Genomic DNA, 19512 nt, shown 5'->3' with positions numbered 1-19512 from the left:
TTCATGTGCATGTAAAAAAGTACAGGTTTGCACATTGTAAAAAACGATATCCACTGGTATAGATTATAATATATTTCAACAGACCTGTTTCTTTGTTGCTCCCCCACTACCCACGTGTTGAGATGAATGGAGAGCAATCACAGATCTTCACTGCTGCTACGTTCAGATGGGGGACAAGAATACCCACCTTGAAATTAACCTGTTCCTGTGGATGAGCACAAGATTTGCAAAGTCCATGTCGGTACAACATGGCAGTCAGACTGGGGTCCTGCAAACTTTCTTCTCCGGCATTCAGATCCCAGCATCCTGGGCCAAGCAATATCAAGGGGGCCTTGAAAATACCAGAGGCACCAGGGAGGCCAGCATGGGGATGCCTCCCTAAGAAGTTTCTTGGACCCTAATCGGGCTGCTAGAGAGTACAGTAGAGAACGCCCGAGCAAGTCCTGCAATTCTTTTATGCTCCTCTCCAGTGATAAATTCTTGTTACTAGAATATCACTTAAATGGTCATCCATTCCTACGACATCTAGGGGCTTCTGACCCAACCCTGCCAGGCGATGTCAGATGAGACAAGGATTAGCCACACAAATCCCCATTCTATTGTTTCTGCCAGGGCTGTGGAGTCGGTAAGCCAAATCACCGACTCAGGCTTCTCAATTTCCCTGACTCCGACTCCACAGTACTGCCTCACTACTGAGCGTGTATATAAAGTGCAGCACAGATTCATCTCAACTAAAAGCCCAGATCCTCAGATCAGGAACAGAACAGACATTTATAGGACATTTCATAACTTTCCCAAATTCTTATGGAAACATTTACAGAACATCCTGAATTGTACTACTGAACTCAATTTATTATATATTTTAGGAGTCAGTCGGTCCATTTTATACCGACTCCACCAAAATGGACACAGACTCCGATGCTACAGCCCTGGTTTCCACAGTAGACAGGCTGTCAACACAGGCTCACTTTACACCTCACATTGAGTATCCATGCTCGGGTGAGCGTGCATGTGCATTGGGAGGACGGTTAACTACTGTCTAGAGGCCCACATACACTTTAGACTAATGTTGGCTGAACCCACCAATACAGACAGGTTTGGATGATTGTCTAATGTGTATGGAGGGCGGCAGCAGACTGATGGCAGGCAGAGATGTCGATCACATTTGTCCGAATTTGAATTGCCGATTACATGGTTCTGCCCGTTATAGCCCACCGGCCACATGTCAATCGGAGGCTTTCTCATAGAGAACAGAGGAGCGATCAGCCAAACAAACGCTCCTGTGCATGAGGCAGTTGGCCAAGATGGTAGTAGCTATCGTTTGGCCAATAGCTATCGTCCTTAAGGCTAAGTGCCCATGATGCAGAAATGCTCAGGATTTTTTCCTGAGCGTTTCTGCATCTCCTTGGCAGAAAAAACGCATGTGGATTTTACATGCGGATTGTACATGCGTTTTTCCTGCCAGGGACAAGCGGATGTGAAGCGTTCTTCACATGCATTTCCGCATGCGGGTTGTCAAGCGCTTTCCAAGCAATTTTAGCATCACTTGGAAAGTGCTTGACAACTTGGTCACACTATATAAATCCATGCCGTCACATGCCTATGACGTCAACGCAGGTCCTTCAGTCCACCGCGATCTGTCGGCAAGGGAGGACAAGCGCAGCGGGGGCCGTCAGAAGGTAAATATGATATTTATTTTTTATTTTATGCTTTTTTTTTACAGGTTCTATGGTACCCGGGTCCAGAGGAGAGTCTTCTCTTCACCAGACCCGGTACCATCCGCACATTGAAACGCATGGATTCCGCATGTACAGTGATGCGGAATCCATGCGTTCCAATGCAAGTCAATGGCGGCGAAAACGCAGCGCTTCCGCAAAATAATTGGTAGTGCTGCGTTTTTTTTCCGCAATGATAACCCGCAGTGGAAATTTCCGCAGCATGTGCACAGCACATGCGGATTTATCATTGGGGAACATGACAGGCCTTCTACCATGCGTTTTTTAAGCGTTTCTGCCGCAGCGGAAACGCTTAAAAAACGCATCATGGGCACACAGCCTTAGTCTAAAAATTCTGCTTCATGAAACCAATATGTGCCAGGATAGATTAACATATTCCCTATAAAACATGGGCCATCTCCATTACAGGATCAGAAATGTAACACAACCTAGATGATATGACTGTGCTATTACAAGAATACAGTTAAGGCCAAATTAAGACGTGCGTATACAGACCATGATACACGGACTGGCCGGTGGTCTCCTGATTGCCTCATAGGAATATCTGAGGCGGTCATGTTTGGTCCAGGAGGCCCACGTCCAGGCCATGTATCATGATCCATACACGGACATCTAATTTCAGCCCAAAATACATCCACTCATTTTCAAGTTGTTTTTGGCATCTGTCTTGAAGGAAATTAATTGGGATAAATTTGTTAATTACTCATCCTATAGGTGACTGACAGGTACACCCTTTCCCATTACTACTAAAATGATCACTGTTTGCCTAGTGCAGCCAGAGACAACAGGGCAATAATACTAGGAGTTTTTGTCACATATACAGTTGACCTTGAACTAAATTCAATATTTTTTTTTTCTTAATTTTTGGAAAATTTTGGTGAATACAATATGGCCGCTATTCTAATTCTCACAAATGAGATGCAGCAAACCACTGTGAAACGGGTCAGCCCCAAAACACAACGCTGGGAATATCACAATATCTGAATTTAGTTTAAATATTTATTAAAAATCTAGTTACTTTTTAATTATGGGAAATTCATGGATCGACTTGAGAAGCACCAGTAACAGCCATGGAAATATGAATGGCGGATGATGAAGAATATTTTGGATCTGTCAAGCTGGTCTGATCCCCACTATAACGAACTCAGTGCAATTCATTCAGGACAATCGGCGTACACTTGCATAACTGGCATGAATGTATCCGCCAGTGACAATGCCATTTTAGTAAAAAGAAAAAAAAAAATTCTCACTCGACAAGAATATGTCATGTTTATGGTGTACTCTGGAGAGCAGCTGTCAGAAACATGGGGACCTGGCTTCCAGGGAGATTTATTGATCGGGTCATGTGGTTTTCAGCATAACATGTAAGGAGAAGGGAAGAAATAATTACTACATGGAGCAGCAAGTCTCACGGGGACAGGCACAACTTCAAATCTCATAAAATACATGATAATCTGCTGTGAAGTACCGCGATTCAAACTTCCAAATGACGCCGAGAAAGTGTTAAAGGGACCGGACCATATATATATTATATATATATATATACATACATACATACATATATTAGCAACTCCAAATCAATCTATTGGGTTCTGTCCAGTAGAAATTGCAGCAGTTTCATTTACTGCCAGAAAGGTCAATCAGAAACTGCACCCAAACAATTAATTACCTCTGACATATCAGAGGGATATGAAGCTCTGGTCCGGGTGCCGAGACCACCATTGATTGCCTAAACAAAAGCGCAAAATCACTGTCGCTTCATTTCTAAAAGTCCTCGAAAAGTGGATCGTGTGATGTATGAATCCATTAAGAAAAGGGGGAGAGAGAGAGGAAAAAAAAAAAAAAATCTATAGATCTATAGAGTATCCTCACTTTGCATGCATTGCACGCTGTGATGATTCTCCGGTGCCGGGAACGGCATGTGACCGTAAGCATGCGATTTCCATGCTCCTGGACAGAATCCGACTAGATAGTTGTGGCCTCACTGAATGCAAGTGTATTGAGCGAGGCCGGAAATGTGGCCGGAAGTATGCAAATCGCATACACATGACCGGCGTTCCCGGCACCGGAGAATCCTTACAGTGCACAATGTGAGGATTCACAAGTCTGCAGTCACAGAGTGACTGCAGACTTGTAGTTCTAGACCAGACAACCCCTTTGAGGGGTTGTTTTAGGTATCTAAAATGTGCTTATTTGGGCTCAAATTCTTGCATTTACTCTGGACAGATGCCGAAGTGCCACAGACTATAATGCAATCTAATGCAGCACCCAAGAAGTTGCATAAGAATTAAAATTAAAAAGCAACCAACAATCAGTCTTTCCATTAATTATTTTTTCTCAAGTATTATATATATATCTTTTTATTTTATCCGCTTATATGACTTCATTAATTCCACAGCGACTTACAGACATCACTGTCCCCATTGGTGCTTTCCGCTGAGCCACCGTGCCTCCCATATGACAAATGTGACATAATTCTCCAGAAAGGATCCTTGTTTCCACCCCCCTGTTTCTTCCCTCTATACAAATGATGCATTTGAGAAATGATATTTTGAAATAATGGCCATAGCTTGTCTCCATTGCATAAAATGGCAGTGAATCAACCCAAGTCCCTCAATCAGTCCTGATTCTGACAGCTGGGAGGAGACCGAAGTCTGCTCTCCCTTCCCGAGTATTTCAGTATCACAGACAGACGAGGCTCTCATTCATTTATAGATTTAAGTTGGGTTGATATTTTCTCATTCAATTGAAAAATCAAAAACAATAAGTATGGGGCCCCCAAAGTCCACCTTAATCAGTCTTTGTGTGATCAGGAGTGTTGTAATATTGTAAATATCCGCTGATTAATTTACAGAACCCAGAATAATTGAAGCGGTATGATACAAGGTAATTAGCATGTAAGCTGTAGTGATCAGTCAGGATTCATGTTTTAGTATGGAAACAGCTGTCACGTCATCATAATAACTTCCTGATGTGTGGGAGGTGATAAAACATAATTAGCATTTAGCGCGCTAATGCTGCAATATAGAGAAATAAAACACATAGGTACAATATATTGTAGCCCATGTGCAGTCATTCAGTACAAACGACATTTCTGATTTCCAGTTATTCTTCCATCCTTGTATTGCTGATTAACTATGAAGATTAACAGAATAGTCACCACATACTTCCGGATAACTGCAATTGTGAAGAATTTAGGTGGCGCCACTCGGCATTGCCCCGCGCTTATTCCACCCTTAGACTGATGTCGCGGTATTTTGATGAAGACTCAAGAGTTGAAATGGCCCTTCGTCATCTGAAATATTCTCACTCATCCATGTGATGTACCTGCTGTACTAATACATTTACGAAAGCATGAATTCGGAAGTGTGCAGTGAAGTTTATTCTCATGAACAATGGGGTCCCATCCATTTACTAGCACCTTCTACTACTCAGTGATTCAGTGCAACCAAATGTTGGATTTTGCTAATTGACTAGGCCGAATTGCCACTGAAATTCCTTATGACGTCGGGTGATCCCATCATTGTTAGAGCTGTAATGGTGACCCCTTCATGGTCACTAATCTGTCCAGTGCATGAACTCCTGAATTATTTTTACCCATTTTAGGGTAAAAATATATTAAGCGAGAACAACTAATCAGCTGATGGACATATTTGGCCCTATTGTTCCTGATGTAAAGCCACCAGAAGGTATATTCATATTCAGTGGTGACTTGCATGGTTAGTAGGCGCTGTCCCACTCACTGCATTCACCGCTCTGCTCCTCTCCATGTCAGGCAGGCTTGCTTAGTTGCCTCTTGCAGTTCTCACAGCACTGCTGTTTCCACCTGGCTTCAGGAATGCGCAGCCAGGCTGTGCAGGAATTTAACCTGCTCTGTCCTGCAGAGTTTTGCTTCCCGGGCCTACTCCTTGCCATAGTAGGGGATATATTAGGCGGCTCCTCCCTCAACACCTTGCCTGAAATTAGGTTCCTAGTGCAGTACGTCTCTAGTATCCTGTTGAGGTGTATTATAGTTAGTCTCTCCTGTTACTGACCCGGCTTGTTTCCTTGTTTTGTCTGACCTCTCTGCTCCTGACCCCAGCTATGTATATTGAACCTGTACTGCCTGCCCCAACCTCGGACTTTCTGATTGTCTCCATTTACACCCTCTGTGCTTCTGACCCTTCAGTCAGCTGCTGCAGGTCCGGAGACTGTCCTGAAGTGACACCTGGTGGCTACCCTAATGGCCCAAGCCTATCCTCACCATCTGAGGCTCTAGAGAAGACCAGGTAACCACTCAGTTATGCCCCTACAGGGTAAGCTTGGCCAGATCACACCCACTGCTGTCACACAGCGTATTTCTACCACTTGTGATATGGAGCACTTTAATGAAGACCAAAGCCACCATAATAAGCTTGGTTGACCACCACTGATCTAAACCAAAATAAGACATGATCCGATCACCTGGAATTGATCAACATTGCAGCCTGCAGGGAATGGAAGTAGCCATTGTAATGCCAACACGCAATAACTAGATCGGCTTAAAATGTTCTTCCATGGAGGATAATGCAAAGTCAAAAGGTCCATTAGCTTATAATAGTTCGTAAAAAGGGAGCCGCTAAGCAAATAGCAAATGTAGCCACCAACTTACCGGTCATAGCAGTTGAAGTCATCTAACCAACATCCTTTCTTCACAAGTTCGATGAAACCAGAATTATTTCTCCAAGATGCGTAGCAGTGAAGACGTTTGTCCTTCTCACCATCGCACCTCTCCACCCCACTCTGGTTCGTTCTCTCGATCTCCCAGTTGACATTATAATAAATGCATTCACGAGGGTCCTCTTCGTTGTGAGCAGACCCTGAAAAAGGTAAAAAACGTTGGAGTTAAATACCTGCTTCTGGGTGCAATTACACTCGCGTGTACATTACTTTATCTTTTAGACAGTCTGCATACTATCCCCTATAAATATTTGCATTGTAGAAAGAGGCCCCCCGTGGGCAACAGAGGAAAACCGTCATCGAACCAATAACATAACCGGAGTGGTGACAAGAGCACTCCTGCTTCATTAACCTATAGAAACACTTTAAAAAGTCATACTAATAGCGTATTAATCATAATGGCGGCAGTGAGGAACGCAGCCATGTCAGTGTCCAATAAAAACAGATAGAAAGTAATAATTGTTACTTTGTTTTTAAAGATGATATTTCATGATGGTGCAGAGTCTTATAATATTTTTGGGAAACTGAAAAGATTGTGTAAGTTAAAAATGGAAACTAATACCTCAAACGTCATAAAAAAAAACAAACTATTGTTACACCCCTAGAAGAATAAAACTAAAAAGCCTTTTTCAGATATGTCTAGACTAGTAGTAACTATGCTTAATGTGGTACAGGTTACAAACATTGAAACATTAGATAACGTGAACCTGCCGATTCCAACGGGATCGGATGACCCTTGAATGTGTTGGTGGATAAAAGATCGGGCAAGCGGATTTCAGTCGCTAGATACTTTTGTCAGGAGAGAAGATAAGCAGATCTTTTATAGAAAGTGCAGGAATACCCGGCTAAACCTAGCATCCCTGTATATGGGAGATTTGGAATTTGTAGTTGTAGGGTGAATCATTGTTCATTCGACCTCTATCTAATGAGTATGGCCAGCTTTAGATTATGTATGGAGGGGTATAAGGAATGTTGGCCGAACCCACAGATATCAACGGGTTCGGCATGCAATGTAATATGTATGGGAGCGGCGGTCAATTAACTGCCAGGGGAAATACTGATCCAACATGTCCAATTTCAGACTGCCAAAGGGTATTGTCTCTCGGATATAACATATAAGTCGCCACCAGCCATGTCTGGAAACAGCTATCCCAAAGAACACAGGAGAGTTCGGCCAAACGAGCACTGCTGTATGGGAAAGCCGGCCGAGGGGACTGCCGGCCGAGGGGACTGCCGGCCAAACGCAGTCTAATTTGTATGTCGGGCTTTAGGCTATGTCATATGACAGATATTAACAGTACCTGAAGGAATAGGCTTCAGGCACAGTGACCACCATTTTTTATATAGAATTTTTTTTTTGTTGTTGACAGAACATGTGATTGAGACTCCTAGCATAGCCTTCGACACAGACGTAAAGGAAGCCTAAACTTCTAAAGTTTACCTTAATGTTACCACTCATTCTGTATTGATGTAAAGCCTCAAGCACACGGCTGAATAAGACACTCATAAGAATCTATAAAGTCAAAGGGAATCTGTCTCCAGGTTTTTGCTACCTAATCTTAAAAGAAGCATAGAGTAGGGGCAGAGACTCTGATTCCAGTGATGTGTCACTTACTGGGCTTCTTAGGTGTTTTATCACCAAGAGATCATCACTAGAGGAATACTTGGCTTGCTGCCAGATAATTTAACCACGCCCCCATCACTGATTGGCAGCTTTCTGTCTATGGCTGCTTTCTGGTTATATTTTGCAATCAGTGGTGTGGGCGGGGTTATACAGGGCTCAGCATTCAGAGACCCGCTGGAACTGCACCAGATAAAACTAATTTTAAATCAAAACTGCAGTACCCAGTAAATTAAGTGATACATCATTGGAATCAAGGTCTCTGCCCCGACATACTGCTCTCAGATTAGGTTGGACAAACTGTAAATTTGATTCACACAAGAACTACTACTTATAATCAGGAGAGAGCTATCTGGTAACAAGTCATTCAGGGGCAGAAGAATTACCATAGGAAGCAGGCATCCAAAAAAAAAAAATAAAAAAGAGGCACAAAGTTGTAACCATCATTTTAACTTTATTTCAACACAAGGGCAGCTCTCTGGTATAGGTCATTACAGCAGCTTTTGAGATCCACTTGTTGAATGACCGATGGGTTATGTATCTGGACTAACAATGGAGTATAGCGCCCAGTAAAGGGTCTCTACAAGTTAAAGAACATTAAACCTTCATTTATTTCAGAGAATTCTATTTCTGGGCTCTTAAAATTTTAAACGCTGTATTACTAATGCGGGAAAAAAAGAAAAAACCTCTTAAAAGATGAATTCTGTACAACTGGAAACCAACTGTGTATAATTTATGCAATCTATAAAAAGGAACCTGAACATAAATGCGTCTAGTTCATTGCTCAGACCTCACATGGTGCTAAGCTGGCCCATTACTCCTCGTGTCCTGGATTTGGAGTGAAACATAACTTTTATGCCATCTTAGAGACACTTAGCTTCATGGGAAAACAGACGAGACTAAATGCTTCCGAGCCTCATCACGGCGATTATGGGGGAAAATAACTGGTGTAACGCGTGGATCGTACAAAGGAGAAGCATCTGGATTCCTCCGCTGTTGTGTTTTTAAAGGTAAATGTGTCTGATAGAATAAAAAATAGGTCACATCCTTTCATGTCCAGCAGATTAAATAACTTTTCACTTCAACAAGACAAAAAAGATGCACAACTCAACAGTATTGAGGGATGATTGTATCCTTTAAAGAACACACAACCTTTAATCAGACACCAAGATACCTGTGGCCAAAATTATCAAATTATTCAATCAACTCACAAAAATTCTCCTACAGGGAGCATTGAGTAACAAAGTCTATATACTAAATATATGAAAAACAGTCTCTCTGGTACAAAAGAACAGGTACCTACATTTAAAAAATAAAGTTGAATGTGCAGAAATTAGATTATAGTGGATGGTCAATTTTGTTAAAGGGGTTGTGGAGGTGGAGTCACTGTGTGACTGCAGACTTATGAATCCCAACCTCCCAGCGCACGCGCTGTGGGGATTCACCGGTTTCTGACTCGGGACCGGAGGGTATGTATGTGTTATACATACTCCCGGCCAGGGCTCATCTAGTGGGCGTGGTCTCAATCTCCTTACACTTGTATAGAGCAAGACCACGCCCCGTCTAGTGATGCTGCTGTCCAGTGGGCAGGGCCAACTAGAGGGTGCGGTCTCGCTACATACAAGTGTATGGAAGAGAGGACACGCACAATGGCCAGGAGTATGTATAACGCATACATAGCCTCCGGTCCCAGGTGGGAAACCGGTGAATCCCTGGAGAGTACAGTGCGTGCGCTGGGGGGATTCACAAGTCTGCAGTCACACATAGTGATGGAAATACACTTCAGCTGGATATACATCCTAAAGATATAACCCCCTCCACCTTTTTAATTTACTTGTAAACTTTTTGTATAGATGCCAAGGTCAATAATCCTTACTTTGCAAAAAAGGAAGCACAGTATCAGGGCAAAACCTTCCAATATGCCCTGTTTGAGCATTTAAATGTCATAGGGGGTGTCTCTAACTTGGGACCTCTAGGAAGCAGAGGTGATATTTAAATGGAAACTACACTGTTTTGTCCCCATAAGTCAATAGTACAAGCGAAGATAAGTAACTTTGTAATATAGATTTTTCTCCACTCGTCGGTCATTTTTGGTCTCCTGCACTTATTCACTTTCAAAAATTGCTTATATGGTTTATTCAGGACAATATTTAATTTCTTTACTAACATGCAGGTATTTGCCAACTACCTGCCGATATCAGCCGGCACAGACAGGTCATTGACCACTCCTGCCGGCAGTTTTGCAGCGTCTGCTGATGTCACGGCAACAGAGCAGTGGCTTCTCTTCCGCTCTACTCTGTTGACGAGGAGCGTCTGCCAAATGTCATGATGAATGACACCAAAAGTCGCAGGCCGGAAGAAGAGCAGCCGAATTACCAACAGGAGAAGTAAACGAGCAGGCGCTGGACAGAGCAAGCAGGTAGTTGCCAACTAATTAGCAACTACATGCCTGTTCGTTTCTTGGCTCATAGTGAAAAAGAAGTTTAGTCCTGGATAACCCCTTTAAATATGTCAACAAGCTTGTCTGCAGTGCCTGTAGAAGTCTATGGAGAGGAGAGGCAGGAGAGAGAAAAAGGCAGAGCACAGAGAACATGCTGAGGCTTGTAAAGCAAATGGAAAAAATGCTAGAACTGCTGGATACAAGTCATATAAAAGGTCAGAGAATAGTGTTATTACTAGTGTTGTGCAAACGTGGTCGGATAACGTGCTATCCAAGCATGTTCGAGTGTTATTCGAGTATCTTATTATGCGTGTATTGCCTGTTTGTTAGGAGTTAGTCTACCGCCGCAAAACATGCAGCCGCAGGGAGTCAAACATATTAGCGGAGCATGCTGAATATACTCGAATAGCACTCGTGCATGCTCAGATATCATGTTATCCAAGCACGATCGCTCAACACTAGTTACTACCCATGTACACATAGAAGCTAGGACCCGAAAGTACACCTATACTTTAAAGGGGTTGTCAAACTGAACAATTGATGACCCATCTAGGATAGATTAACAAATATGAGATTGGTGGGGGCCAACACCTTGCACCCCTACCGATGAGCCGCAAATCAGCACTGGCAGTCGAGCACTGAGCTGCATCTCCCATTCAAGGGAATACACAGATTACAGCCATCGGTGGGGGTCCCAGGGTGTTGGACTCCCACCAATCTCAGGTCATCAACCCTTTTAAATAACTTTGTAAAAATGAGAGCCCAATGATATGAGTTCTAATGTTTCAAAAACTACACATTTATACGCATCCATATCAAGGCTGTGGAGTCAGATTTGGTATAAAATGGACCAACTCCGACTCCTAAAATATAAAATAAATTGGGTACAGTAGTTCTATGCAGTTTGTGGGGAATATTTTTTCATAAGAATTTGGGAAAGTTATGAAATGTCCTATAAATGTCTGTCCTATTCCTGATCTAAGGGTCTGGTAAATGTATCACTGTTTCCAATACTAGCTGTTAGCAGATGCCTTTTTATATGAAGTGACATTATCCTGACAAACATTTAATTCATCATGAAACATTTAAAAATAAAAAATGAGTGAATTCTCACTGCAACACAAAAATTGGGAATTGTGCCTCGATCTAAGACATTTTGTAACAATTGTCGCCCCATATAAAAAGGACCTTTAAAATTTCCCACCTGACGTTTCTATCAGTCATAAGAGCGAGGACTAGACGATCCCAAATCTGGTCCTCCTTACCCATGAACAAAGTCACAAACTACGGAGAATGAAAGCCACCATGTGTTCGCGCTGCCGAGTAGAGCGGGGGCCACACACCTTTCACCCGATGCCTCCAATTACACAAATACATTGGACAAAATATATTACATGTAAGTAGTTAAGATTTGGAGGCATTTATGGAAGAATTTCGCTTCTGGATGGAAATAAACACAGAGGTATTATAATGGTTTTATGCTTATGGACCATCAAGCATTCCTAGGCTTCTGGGAAGGCGAATTGAGATTCTGCCTTGTTTTATAACCCCGTTGGTGTCCAATAAATGTTTCCCATAAGAGCAGTGTAAAAACTACCGCAATAAAGACCATATGTTGTAATGGCAATGAAGTGCTTCGTGATCTATCAAGCAATTTACAAAAGCCAATAGAAGCCAAGCAGCAAACAAAGCAGATAACTTCTCGGCAAATTTGCAATTATTACAATGAATGGATGCATAGAACTGAAAACGGATTTGAAAGGCTATAGAAAAATGTAATGAAAAGCATAAATTTTCAAGTTAGTGGCTAAAATGGTCAATACAATTAATCTACTGTCCTGCAGGGGGTACTCTTGTATTTTTGTGGTGTCATCGTAGATGTCCAAACATGGAGTTTGCTTTTTTTCCTTTGTTTAAATAACTAATTTTATGGACCGATTCTTTTGTCCTATCTACAGTATTATTTGTTATGCTAACTTGTATGACGCCACCATATCCTGCAGCGCTTTACAGATGATATCATCCCCATTGGGGCTCACAATCTAGATTCCCTATCAGTATGTCTTTGGAGTGTGGGAGGAAACCGAAGAACCCGGAGGAAACCCACGCAAACATGGGGAGAACATATAAACTCCTTGCAGCTGTCGTCCTTGGTGGGATTTGAACCCAGGACCCCTGTGCTGCAAACCGACAGTGCTAACCACTGAGCCACCGTGCTGCATTAAGGTATGTGCACACAACGTCTTATAGACTGAAGCCTCTTTTCTTATGTCCCCTGGGAGGAATTTAGTGGCTTTGCTGCCTGTGTTTTTTTTTTTTTTTTTTTTTTACATTTTATATATAAAATAGCGGTGGCTTGAATAATCAAGTAACTTCTTTTAGCCGCTACATGGCTTTCGAAACCTGAAGAGTTTATATCACATACATGCAGTTATGTGACCGTCCGCTCGCATGGGCAATACCGGAGGATCCTGACAGTGTGCGCGCCACATACAGTCAGGATTCAGAAGTATGTAGTCACAGAATGACTGCAGACTTTCTTCCCAAGCCTGGAAAACCCATTTAATTTGTGAACTGTATAAGGCAGGAAGTAGCTAGCTATTCCTCAAATATGGATTTCTTTTAATAGCACCCTTAGGTAATTGTACAAAAACAAAAGTGACTTTTAAAATCAAACAAATTTAACTTAAATCACACCTCATGACATGCATTCCCGGAATTGTTATACGAAAAAGCTCTACAAAATAGGTCTTTAAGATTAAATATGCCATTAAGGGGGGTGATCCAAAACTAACGTTTATTTTAATCCTAAACATCTAATGTAATAATTGAATCTCTTTTTGAATATATTTTAATTAAAAAGTCCCTGTCGTTGCTAAACTACACTATTTAACCGCTTTATTTTTTTTACCTGCTTCCTGTGAATCGACGATATGTTTGAGAATCCCTGTTCATGATGGAATACTCATATAGGATGTCATCAGGGGGCAGAGGCTGCAGTCACTGCCACAATCTCAGCCCCCACCCTAAAACAAAGTGTCAGTGACTTCGATTTCAGGGGCTGGGCTAGTCCCTGCTCTACTGAGCATGCGTCGGCTATCAATTCTGACGTATGCTCAGGACGAGCTCCCTTGTCACCATGCAATATTCTTTTTAATGCAGTGTGACAGTGCACTCCCTCACTGGCTCTGATTAGAAGTGACGAGCCAGCAAGAGAGCGCACTGTCATGGCGCATAGTAAGGAGACAACCCGGTGAGGAGAGACCAGCTGCACCCCTGTTGACATCTTGTTTGAGTATTCCAGGGAGTTCTCAAACAAAATGTCATCAAGTAGAAAGTAACAAAATAAAAAATAAAGCAGTGAGATAGCATAATGAGGGAATGATAGGGACTTTTTAGATAAAATATATTAGAAAAGAGATTTGATTATTACATTCAATAGACAGATATTTAGGAATAAAATAAGTGTTTTTGATCACCCCTTTAAGGCATTAATCAACGATGTTTTAGCAACTTGGATGCAACTATGATTATTACTGGTCTACTGTAGGAAAGAGAAAAGTCTGTGCCTAGGATTACACACCACAAAGTTAAGAAATAAAAGGCAAAACTTTGCAAGTAATGTAAAAGCTGAGCCTTAGGAAACATTTGCATCCACCGAATCCAACAATAGATATCAACTACATCACAAAGAAAACCTTGGGGACACAACACAAAGTCACATAATTAGTTCAAGCACTTTTTCTATTGATCCTCGGCATTGCAAACCCAATTCATTGAGAACTGGAGGAAAAAAAAAATGAAAAGCTTGGAACTGCAGAACTGGAAAGATCAATTACTAGGAATCAATATTAACGTGAATTGCTCTGCACTTATCTCAAGACTAAAGCTTCCCATCAATTGTTATATCATGCGCACTACGGCAAATCTCTTGCAAATATATGATGTTAATAGTGCTCTCAGGATCTTTGTATTAACAGCACAGTAATAACATTTCTAATAGAAACTGTAGGTTAAAGAAGAACATAGAACATTCTTTATAATAATACAAGTAATCTGACAATGTTTTATCAATACAAGTAAATGTAGGAAACCTTCACCAGGAATTGGTATCCAGTGGATGTATGATACTATTCCAAGACCTTGTTTGCCTAGAAAACCATTTATCAATATCCAATTATGGAATTACAACAAGAGTGCGGCCAGACCAAACTCTTATCCATAGGAGTGTCTATACGTGTAACAGTTTGTGCATGCAGCAATACACATAAGATCTGGCATGGTTTCTCATTGTTGGCCTTGGTGGACACATCATATGAAGAGAATAAAACACTGGAGAAGGACATCATGGCTGGAAGACTAGGAGGAACAAGGCGAAGAGGAAGACCAACATCCCGATGGCTTGATACTGCAAAGACGACCCCGCTGGACCCATCTTGGCTTGCATAAGATCAATCTTCGTACAGATCGTTCATCCATCAAGTCGCCATTACTCGAGATCGAGCTGAAGGCCACGAAAGAAAAAAAGTAATGTACACTACAAAGCCATGGAATTAGCAGTCAGTCATGTAGTTTTTTGCACTCAACCGTCAACAGTACAAGTACTCTCTTGACCTATCAGACAGGAGGCAGGTAACAGGCGGGGGATATGGAGAGGCAGGAGAGCTGTAGGTGCAGCGCCCGCCCACTACACTTGCTACTAATCATCATACAATTGTAACTATGGATCTATGATTTCTACAAGAAAGGTAAGGATTTACTCAGCATGAGAGCGCCTTTATATACATGCCATTAGACTGGGGTATAAAATCCAGATGACAAGTCATTATTTGTTTTCATTGGAAAACACCCTCTAAAGTTAGGTTTAAAAGGAATCTGTCACCCCCTGGGACGCATATAACCTATTAATATGGACATACAGATGATAGAGATGTTAAATCTACTCCTACCTGTATGCCTCATATTAATGGCCTTGTTGTTGTGGAATCGCATTTTATTTCATTATGTGATTGATATCTTCCAGGCTCCGGGGCGTAAGGGGCCTGGAAGAAATCCCCTCCTCCTCTCTTCATTTTAATGCCACCACCCTCCCCCGCAGGTCACCGTGCCCTGTGACGTGCAGTTGCAGCGCCTTCATGCCCTGCCTGCGCCCTGCACTCCCTCCACAAGCCGTACCTCTTCCTCCCTTCTATGGGCAGTGTATTCAGGATCTTCTGCGCAGACGTCTGAGTCACTGCAATTTCCTCCCATGTAATAAAGCTGTCAAACAGTTGCAAATCATGCACACGGGAGTGATTTAACCTCATCACCGAGCAGCTATAAATACTCGGCCCGAGCGTACTCGGACAGAACATACTCGCTCAACACTAGGTATCACCCATCCTGTTGATAGAGAACTTGTTTTCACTGGACAGCCCCTTTAAGCAATACTAAAACCATCTTAATATTTTTTTTCCAATCAAAAATACCTACTTTTCTTTTTTGTCCCTTACCAAATGATTACTGACCGGCAGGAGCCAGGCTTGCAAAGTTTGTTGCTCTTTAAATATAATTTCCTCAAAGTCATTTCATTACCGGCCGAATGAAACGCTAGATTTGTTGCACCTTCTGGCATTAACATATCTGTCCATGTTCTTTTTTTACAGTGACATTACAAGCAATTATAAACAGCTGTATAGACTTTTCAGGAAAAGAACTTACAATATTTCCCCATCAGATAACACATGTAACATATTAAATAAACCAGCGGCTCATTGTAGTCAAGTTAATTTACTATTACATCAGAACAAGCCATGACAGCTCCTTATCGCAGCCTGTAGGCAGTGGAGCTCGTATCTGCCGATGTCACACAGGCGTGCACCGGCAAGTCCCAGCTATTTCATACTCATCAGGCTTCAACATCTCCAGGCATCAAGAGTTTACACAGCGCAGGCACAAATTACTAAACTTTTCTTATTTGGCACAGATTCAAAGAACAAAAAGCACTTTGGACAGGACTACTGAGCTCGGAGAGGTTAAAGATGGATATTAAAGAAGTCATGAACATAATATTCAGGGGGCCCAAATGGATGCCTTATGTCGAATGTAGGGCCTGAGGGCAGGAGCACAACCCAGAGCTTTCCATAACATGAAAGGTAGAGGTCATGGCCTTTAGGCAACTTCTGTATCTCCTGGAGTTACTTTGAAGGCCATTTCCAGGAATTTTTGCTTTTCGGACAGTTTATCCAAAATCTAGTGTCATAAAACTAATCTTTTATAAAATTCCTAACATTTGATTTTCTCTTCGACCCTAATCTTATTCTTGAAGATCAGAGGTCGAAAATCAATCTATAATCTACCCAAAGCTGGATTTCTACTGCAAATGCATGGACATTCGAGACTGCGCATCAGGGTGCAAGGGTTGGCACCGTCGTTGAAGGTGTACTAGATATGTAAGGCCACATTCACACATCTACAATCTACCCAAAGCCGGTCTAAAGTGGGATTTCTATTGCAAATACATGGACATTCGAGACCGAGACTACACATTAGGGAGCATATGTTGGCACAGTCATTGAGGATGTACTAGATATGCAAGGCCTCATTCACACGTCATATTTTTTGGGGTATGAGAAAATCAGACTGATTATTCTGATCGGTTTGATCAGGGTGTGGTATGAGCGTCATACAATTTTCTTGCAAGTGGAAAAATTTAAAAACAAAATCTCCACCTTCTTCATCTAGAAAGTCCGTGAAAATGACTTCCGGATCCATTGACTTGCATTACTAATTTTGATCTGACCCTAGGATCAAAATCGGACATCTTCGATATTTTTTGCAGACCATTCAGTCCGAGGAAAAAACTCCGACATGTGAATGGCCCCACAGACTATCACAAGTACAAGTGAAAATAACAGATAGCTCTGAATGATATGTCTGAATGAGGCCTTATACTCCTGGCTATAAAGGTATAAACCCAATCCTAGCCCATTCGTAGAAGAATAATGTGAGGACAAAGGATATATATTAGGGTGGTTACTATGTAGCCCTAGAAACCCGTCCCAGTTAATTACGGGCATTGTCGTATGGAGCTCACTGCTGGAGCGCAAACAAGCTCACAAGCCAAAAGTTAGAGAAGTAATGCAGTGGTCAAGTGGATAGCAAGAAAAAAAAGCATATTGTAAGCTTTACTACAACCACCCATTGTGATTTCACCTACTGGTTTAGAATGTTTTCATCTCGATGTAACCCTTTCATTAAAAAGAGTGATCTCAGAACATTAAAATCTGAACAGTCAGCTCTGGATAACGACTAGTCCGAGCACCTGATCATAGCTAGAAACAAAAAAAAGTTTCCTTTCAACACTAAAGTAACACTATGTTGCTAAAGGCACACAGAGAAACTTCCATCTTCTGCTGTGAGAACAGACGTCATCACCTTTTCTTCGTTAGCCCCCCCTTAGGTAAATGATGTCACCTCCGTTGGGTATCAAAATCCGACCTGAAAACAGGTTGTTAAAACCACATTTGTATAATCTATTCCCAGCCTGCTGTCAGGTCAATGAGGAGCGACGCGGCGATGAATGAGAATTACTTTACCTTTTGACACCAAGAAGCAGCAAGCTGTATACTGCTTCATTACCTACACAACTGTTTGACAAAAGTGGGAACCGTAGAGCGCAGGTAGAATTGTTCAATCTTCTCAGAAGTGATCGGTCAACGTAGAGTTCCGTGATACGCGCAGCAGAACGTGGACATGTGGGACTGCGTGCACCTATATACCTGCATGGACCATTGCAAAGTCTTGGATCGGATTAATAGGTAACAGTATACAGTGCTGGGGAGAAGCATTTTTATTGCTCATTGCAACAAATTTAAGCAAAGTGAACAAGGAGCGAAATACTTGAATTATTTCCACAGCAGCACACCCAATCACCTATAAAATTATATAGGCACAGAAATTACAATCCCTCCCTCCTTGGAATTGAAGAATACACAGATAACGCTGCATACCTGTTTTTTACATGTAAATTGTATAGAAACAGATTATTACCCTTAAGACTATGGATACCTTTCACATGGAAAAAATTTTTTTTGCACACTTTAGTGCAATTTTATTGACTACAGAAAAGTAACCTTCAGACCTCCTGATAAGCAGTTTGCAGCCTAAGTAAAGTTTCTGATTTTATCTTGTAGGAGTCTCTACTAGAAATATAGGCTAGATGTGACCTTCATGTGTATCCAGGGAGTTGAGGTGTACAGTTGCGAAAATATCACCGCTTCTATCCTTTAATATCCTATTCATGTGTGTTCCTCCCTTTCTATAGACTGTTTTCTTTGCCCTACTTGAAATACATGCCACACTTGCCATGCTGTGTTCAGCCTCCTACCTACTGATATCTCTAATACAAAGTGGAGGGTCGGAGAGGACAGAGCAGTCAAAACCAGCAGCCCTGAGATTAAAAACACTTTTGCAAATGCATTTAGCATTTAAGAAGCAAATGAATAAGTGGAAATTGTTATGTGATGGCGTACATAGCTTTTAAAGTGGCCAAAGGTTGGCGGAACGTGGCAGTGGGACTGACATATGTCAAAGAGAAAAAGGATAGGGCATATTGAATATTAAAATTCCTGATCCTGCTTTATTAAGGGAGATAAGTCAGTGTCATCAGTGGTCTGGTGACTTATCACAGCCTTTCCATTACCATCATAGGCACACTCAGGCTCTTATTATCCATCTTATCTAATCTTTTGATCTTGTTGTTTGAAGCTCAAAAATTAAAGATGTAAAAAAGTGCGAGTGTGTGTGTAAATATGATCAGTATACTATATATTGTGTCTGCACAGCAGAATTATGGGGTCTCGACTTACAAAAGCACTACTATAAGTTTTTATCCTCTTAATTTCAGTCATCATATTATACAGCACTGTGTACTTACAATTACTAATTTTGCCTTTCTACCCAGCTAAATCTTCTCTTTTCCATTACGTCTATTTCATCACTGACTAGCTGAATCCTTCTAAGCTTTATGCAGAAAC

At 41.7% G+C, this 19512-nt stretch overlaps 1 protein-coding gene across 1 annotated transcript in view; it reads right to left on the bottom strand.

Annotated features, from left to right (window-relative positions):
- Positions 1-19512, bottom strand: part of ACVR2B (activin A receptor type 2B) — a 192463-nt gene that overhangs the window by 73314 nt on the left and 99637 nt on the right. The window contains exon 2 of the mRNA XM_073677733.1: positions 6367-6574. Within this exon, the coding sequence (XP_073533834.1) occupies positions 6367-6574 (208 nt within the window). The remainder of the gene's footprint in view (positions 1-6366; positions 6575-19512) is intronic.

This window comes from Phyllobates terribilis, unplaced genomic scaffold (assembly GCF_046119375.1).
Source record: "Phyllobates terribilis strain yellow unplaced genomic scaffold, ASM4611937v1 Scaffold_4__5_contigs__length_816908805, whole genome shotgun sequence".
NCBI classification, from domain to species: domain Eukaryota; kingdom Metazoa; phylum Chordata; class Amphibia; order Anura; family Dendrobatidae; genus Phyllobates; species Phyllobates terribilis.
Note: the sequence above shows the minus strand (reverse complement) of the source record. Positions and strands in the feature narration are given on the sequence as shown.